The sequence below is a fragment of the Penaeus chinensis genome, chromosome 38 (assembly GCF_019202785.1).
Source record: "Penaeus chinensis breed Huanghai No. 1 chromosome 38, ASM1920278v2, whole genome shotgun sequence".
Taxonomy (NCBI): Eukaryota; Metazoa; Arthropoda; class Malacostraca; order Decapoda; family Penaeidae; genus Penaeus; species Penaeus chinensis.
The window spans coordinates 28063864-28071363 of record NC_061856.1 but is presented as its reverse complement, the minus strand read 5'-3'; the positions used below and the strand labels follow the sequence as shown (position 1 = coordinate 28071363).

At 40.2% G+C, this 7500-nt stretch overlaps 1 protein-coding gene across 12 annotated transcripts in view; it reads left to right on the top strand.

Moving 5' to 3' along the window:
* The window catches only part of LOC125046155, a 25047-nt gene that overhangs the window by 8699 nt on the left and 8848 nt on the right, over positions 1 to 7500 (top strand). For all 12 annotated transcript variants that reach the window (XM_047643828.1, XM_047643830.1, XM_047643832.1 and 9 more), the window contains 3 exons: positions 1110 to 1240; positions 2061 to 2178; positions 3785 to 3836. In XM_047643828.1, coding sequence (XP_047499784.1) covers positions 1110 to 1240; positions 2061 to 2178; positions 3785 to 3836 — 301 coding nt within the window. The remainder of the gene's footprint in view (positions 1 to 1109; positions 1241 to 2060; positions 2179 to 3784; positions 3837 to 7500) is intronic.

Sequence of the window (7500 nt, the reverse complement as noted above, 5' to 3'; positions counted from 1 at the left end):
TCTCTTCCTCATCCTCCTCTTCCTCCTTTTCCTATTTATACTCCTTCTTCTTCCTTCCTTCCTTTTTTTTTTTTTTTTTTGCTCCCTCTACTCCATCTCCTCATCCTCATCTTCCTCCTCTACATTCTCTTCTTCCTCCTCCTCCTCCTCCTCCTCCTCCTCCTCTTCAAGTCCTTCATCCCATCCTCTCCATCCTCCTCCACCTTCTCCTTTTCCTTCTCTGTCTTTTCTTCCAGCTCTTTTGCTTGTTCTTATTCTTCCTATTCTTCTTCCCCCTTAGTCTCCCCCTCTCCTTCTTTACCCTTCTACTTGTTTTTTTTTATCCTCCTCTGCTTTGTCTGCCTATACTGCTTTACTTTTCTTTCTCTTTCCCCACCTTCTCTTTTTCCTTCTTCACCTCCTCCTCACCAACAAATACTACCCCCTATAATTTTCTTCCTCCTCCTCCTCCTCTTCATCACAATTTTCTTCTTCACTGTCACCATATTCTCATTCACTTCCTCTTTCTCCTTCTCCGCTTCCTCTCCCTCTCCCTCTCCCTCCTCCTCCATCTCTTCCTCCTTCTTCACCTCCTCCTACTCCTCCACCACCACTTCCTATACTTCTTTCCTTTCCCCCTCTTACTCCTACAGTTTCTCCTCTTCCTCCTCTTTCACGTTCTTCTCCTCCTCCTCCTCCTTGTTCTTCTCTTCCTCCTCCTCCTTATCATTACCACCATTACCACTAATACCGTCATTATCATCTTCCTCCTCCTTTTCCTCTATCCTTTTACTCCTCCTCCTCCTCCTCCTCCTCCTCCTCCTCCTCTTTCATGTCCTCTTCCTCCTCTACCTCCTTTTTTAACACCATCTCCTCCTCCTCCTCATTATCATTCATTGTTTCTTTTCCTCTTTTTTCTGTCTTTCTTTCTTTACTGTTTTTGTATTGATATTTCTGCCCTGTTTAAGATTTGTCTACAATTTAGCAATTATCTCAAGACTCAAAGGATTTTATCAAAGAATTAATTTTTATGCCTTTCAAGCTGAAAGTTCCTGTAATGTATCCATTAAGTTTGTCAGATGTTTATTGAATAATTATGTACTAGTAGATAAATTTCCTGACTTTTTCAGGGCTCTGCATGATTGAAGAATATAGAACAGGCAAGAAGTTGTACTACAATTGCATTCTGTGTGATGCTTACTCTGATGTCGATTCTATGTATAACCATGTGATTGGTACAAAGCATACTGAGAAGTACATTGTAAGTACATTATTCTCCAATTTATTGTTTTCCATATAGATGTGATGTAATGAATTTTACACACACATGCAAACAAACACGCACACACACACACACTATATATATATATATATATATATATATATATATATATATATATATATATATATATATATGTATATATATATATATATATATATATATATATAATACATCCATATATTTATGTATATATTATATGTATATCTATATATATATATATATATATATATATATATATATATATATATATATTTATATATCACACACACACACACACACACACACACACACACACACACACACACACACACACACACACACACACACACACACACACACACACACACATATACATACATACATACATATATACATATATACATATATACATATATACATATATACATATATACATATATACATATATACATATATACATACATACATACATACATACATACATACATATTTATATGGATAGATATAGATATAGATATAGATATATACATATAGATATATTTGTTTACTTCTTTATTGTTTGTTTATATATATATGTATATATTTATGTATACATATATATATACATATATATATACATATATATATGTATATGTATATGTGTGTGTGTGTGTGTGTGTGTGTGTGTGTGTGTGTGTGTGTGTGTGTGTGTGTGTGTGTGTGTGAGAGAGAGAGAGAGAGAGAGAGAGAGAGAGAGAGAGAGAGAGAGAGAGAGAGAGAGAGAGAGAGAGAGAAGGTGAATAGAAATAAATGAGATTTAATTCAAATTTCAAACACACAGGATATGAAGATGGGAAAGAAGGACGTCCCATTCTTGACATCAAAAATGCGTGAAGAATACAGAGATCAGTTATTGAAGGAGGAAGGACTTCATATGAATAATATAAAGACAAAAATAGGTTTGTTATCTATATAATCAATTGATGTTTGTTTGTTTTTCTCTCTCGTTCTTCATCTTTTTCTGCCTCTTATGTGCTTGCCTTTGCAAACACTGAATATGCTTTTGTTAGGCCAGTCTGAATAAAAAAAGTATATAAATGCATTGAGAAAAAAATTAAAGTTTAGGTTGGATTTGTTTCAATTGTGGATATGTTAGAAATTTGTTCAGCACCTGTTTTAATTGTGTATTTCCTCATCCAAAAAACATAATTGAGCAGGCAACTGTAGTTATGCCAGGGACACCATCAAATATATATATTTGCACAATATTTTATTTTAGTGTGATCTTTCTTTCTTTTACCTTTTTTCAACTTCAACAATGCTAAGATCTTTGTACTTTATTGTGGAAGATGAATACTAACATTTGCAAAGTTCAAAAAGTATTATTTGCTTTCACTTTTACAAATATTGAAAAACATTTAGATTATCTACTCCTAACCTCTCTAACCCCTTTACCTTTCTGTAACTTACCTGCTTCCTTTCCCCTCTCCTGTTCTCTATTTAACTTGGAGCATAGTTAATACTGTGCCATGAATGGGCAATTTGTAGATGCATGAAAGTTGGTAAACTTATAGGAGCAGGAAAGTAGGCATACCGAAGGTCATCAGTATATTAAATATGCATGATATATTGTTTTGGTATGAAATGTCTTTCTCTGTTTCTTTCTTTCTTTCTTTTTTTTTCAACTATTTTATTTTTGGCCTGAACACAATTGTACTTGAATGTTATCCCAAGGTTTGCTTTGTCAACATATTTACATACATTTCCAAAGTGCTGTTAGCCAAAACATGATTGAAACATCTTTTTAGAGACAAGTTGGTTGCTCTTTCTTAGCTGGCAGGGAACCCAAGTGAGCAAATTATCTAAAGTTGTAGACATAAGAAAGGTACATAATTGATAAGTCAGTAACTGAACATGCCTTTATTACTTTATATTGTGTGCTGGCTGGAGTATCAGCATTTCTATTGCATAAAAAATCTATTTGAGTAATTCTATACTAGATGTAGTAGACCAGATAACTGGTCTTAGGTCTAATAGGCAGTTATCACTGTCACCCTGTACTATACAGACACAATCCAAACCAGAGGTACTGACATAATGAAAAACAATGTTAAAAACATGTGCCTGTGTGAAATTTATATTGGTCAAAAATATATTCAAGCATTGACCATGAAGTTGTCCAACCAGTGGTTTGCTATATATTAATAAGGAACATTATGTTATGCCCATTAAGAATAATTGTAGTGCATTTATGTGCTCTGACATACAGTTTGAGAATCACTACACCCAACATATTTACACCATCTTAAAGAATATGTCTCGTGTACAGTGTGTCCGGGCCTTTACTTACGCAGCATCTATAATCTTGTCTTTCTACTTTCCCATTCATATGACAATGCTTGCTGGATTTTTTCCTTTCATCCATCTCTTCCTCCTCTTTTTCTAATATTCCCAATGTTAAATTTTATTAGCCCACTTTACCAGGCTCATTGGTTACTATGTAAGCAACATGTGATAAATTTGAGGGGATAGTTTGCTCATGATTTTTTCTGTATATTACTGCAGGAGAGAAGTTTAAACCCTCTCTGTGGGAGAAAAAGAAGTGGACCCAATACAGGTAATATAAATATATTAGTATATGTGTGTGTGTGTGTGTGTGTGTGTGTGTGTGTGTGTGTGTGTGTGTGTGTGTGTGTGTGTGTGTGTGTGTGTGTGTGTGTGTGTGTGTGTGTGTGTGTGTGTGTGTGTGTGTGTGTGTATAGATATAGATATAGATATATACATTTTTAAAGACACATTCCCCTGAATTGACAACTAGCACTGCCATGTTCTCTTTTGAATAAAGCTAAACCTTTACCATTTTCTCTGAGATCCTGTGTTGTCTATCATTTTAAATGCTTGAGATGTAACTCTTGATATATGTGGGTACACTCTACAACACTGTATCTTAGAACACATGGGGAAGTTTTACCATATAGGTATTCAGCTGAGTTCTCCATCACCATCTGCCATCAGAGAACAATGCTATTCCACTGGACATCCACTCACACAGAAAGGTTTTCACATTCTGACCTCTGCCTCACACAGACTTAGCCTCATCACCTTAGAATCCCTGTTTATCTCAAAGATGCCATCCCATTTACATACACAATGAAGGTAGATTTTTCCATGTAAGTTTTTATACTAGTGGTTTTTATGTTTTTTGATAAGTTTACTTTCCTTTTTTGTTTGTTTGCTTGTTTGTAAACACTGTTTTACAGTTACCTTGTTTTGTTCATTTGACTAGTTTTTTTTTTAACTACCCCCCTCCCCCCTGTTAGACTACTTGCATAGCCCTTTATGTTATTAGAAACCCATTTTTACTAAATTTTTGCTTGTTTATTGTTCTTTTTGTGAATTTAGAAACTTCAAAACATTTGAAGAAAACAAAATTATGTCCTTAGCTGCGTTGGTGTATCTTTTCCTGTTGTGTGTGTGTGTGTTATATATATATATATATATATATATATATATATATATATATATATATATATATATATATATATGTATATATATACACACACACACACACACATATATACATATATATATATATGTATATATATTATGTGTTTATGTATGTACATTTATATACATATGTGTGTGTGTGTGTGTGTGTGTGTGTGTGTGTGTGTGTGTGTGTGTGTGTATAAAAAGTATATTATATATAATGTGTATACGCACATACATACATACATACATACATTCATGTACCCCTGTATAGCGTGATGCTTGTGGGGGAAAGCCCCAGGGAGCCCTGCAGGTGGATTATGGGGCCTGCAGCCAGCTAACCTCCTCTATATGGGGCGGCGTCGGTAGGGGTGGCAGAGGTGGCACCCACCCGGAGTGACTGCCCGAGGTTAGACCTCAGGCGGACTGTCAGGGTGGGGGCTTGGAACATCCGTTCCCTGCGACAGGACGATCGGTTACCACTACTATCGAGGGAATTGAAACAGCTGAGAGTTGAGGTGGCTGCTCTCTCGGAGGTGAGAAGACCTGGCAGTGGCACGATTAGTGTGGGTGGCTACACCTACTACTGGTCGGGCCGCAGCGATGGCCACCATCTCCAGGGAGTAGCCATAGCCATCTCCAGCAGACTTCAACCCTTGGTAGTTGAGGTCACTCCAGTCGATGAGCGTATCATGGTATTGAGACTGAAGCTTTCATTTGGCTTCATGTCTCTTGTTGCTGTATACGCTCCTACGGATGTATATAAACTTGAGGTGAAAGAGATGTTTTACGCCAAACTTGCATCTGTGGCAGACAGATGTCCTCGGCGAGATATTCGTATTGTGCTGGGCGACTTCAATGCGGTATACGGCTGTGATCGAGCTGGCTACGAGATGTCTGTCGGTCCTCATGGCTCAGGAGCTGATGCTGGCAGTGAGAATAGCCTCCTTTTCCGTGACTTTGCTAGGTCCCAGAAATTGAGGATTTCTGGCTCCTGGTATCAGCGTTCTGACCCGCATCGCTGGACTTGGTACAGCGATACAGGAAGAGTGGCCAAGGAGATCGATGCAGCTCAGGAATCCATTGGTGAACGCCCAAGAACAAGACAGAATTCCATCTCGCAGGAGACGCTGGAAGCCACAGATGCTTGTCATGCGGCTCGACTGTCAGGGGATCGCACTTTGCACCGCTCTCTGGTGCGCAGGACTAGGTCACTGTTGAGAAGGGATAAGGAACAGTTTATCAGTAGTCTTGCAGAGGAGGTCGAAAGCCATTTCCTTGTAAATGACCTTCGTCCTGCCTACCAAGCTCTGAGAAAGCTGAACTCCAAGTCCCCCTCACAGACGGCTGCAGTTCGCTCAGCAAGTGGCCAGATAATCTCAGATCCTGATGGGGTGCGTGTGCGTTGGGCTGAGTATTTTGAGCAGTTGTATAAGGTTGATCCACCAACAGTTAACATGAATGCGGGTAATGTTGAGACTCCTCTGCCAGATCCACCCTCCCTGACCGAAATCAGGGGGGCGATCTCCAAGCTGAAGAGTGGTAAAGCAGCAGGTGTCTGTGGCATCCCAGCCGAATTGTTAAAGGCTGGTGGAGAACCTATGGCAAGGGGCTTGCATGCAGTCCTGTCTGCCATCTGGCAGACTGGTACCTTTCCCCCTGACCTGCTGAGGGGTGTGGTCATCCCTCTCTGGAAGGGGAAAGGGGATCGGTGGGACTGCAGCAATCACCGAGGCATTACACTACTCAGTGTACCAGGCAAGGTACTCGCACACATCTTACTGAGACGTATCAGGGACCACCTGTTGAGGCACCAAAGACCGGAGCAATCTGGTTTCACTCCTGGTAAGTCCACAATAGACAGCATCCTGGCGCTTCGAATCATTATAGAGCGCTGTCGTGAGTTCGGACGTGGGCTGCTCGCAGCCTACATCGATCTCAAGAAGGCGTTTGACACGGTGCATCGCGAATCTCTCTGGGAGATCCTGAGACTAAGAGGAATTCCAATAAGGATTATTGGACTAATAGCAAGCCTGTATACAGGCACTGAAAGTGCTGTAAAGTGTGGTGGGGGCCTGTCGAGCTTCTTCCCTGTCAGTTCAGGGGTGAGGCAAGGCTGTGTTCTTGCACCAACACTTTTCAACACTTGCATGGATTGGATATTGGGTAGAGCTACTGTCCAAAGTCACTGTGGAGCAACTCTGGGCAATATCAAGGTTACAGACCTTGACTTTGCCGATGATGTTGCCGTACTCTCTGAATCTCTGGAAACCCTTGTAGCGGCTCTTGATGCATTTAGCAATGAAGCGAAGCCCCTGGGGCTAGAGGTCTCCTGGACCAAGACCAAGATCCAGGATTTTGGGGGCCTGCTAGGAGACCCTGTACAGTCGATACGTGCTTGCGGGGAAAACATCGAAGTCACAAAGAGCTTTATATACCTCGGTAGTGCATTTCACGACTCTGGGCTGTCAGACCAAGAAGTCAGTAGACGGATTGGCCTGGCAGTAGGGGTCATGAAATCTCTCGACAAGAGTATTTGGAGATGTCGGTACCTGTGCAGAAGGACCAAGTTACGTGTTTTCAAGGCCCTGATACTGCCAGTTTTACTCTATGGTAGTGAAACTTGGACATTATCTTGTGCTCTGGAATCTCGTCTTGATGCCTTTTGTAACAGATCCTTGCGCTGGATCATGGGGTACAGTTGGCAGGACCATGTGTCCAACCAACGGCTGCACCGTGAGACCAGTACAGGACCTGTTACTTGCACAATCCGTGATCGCCAACTCAGGCTA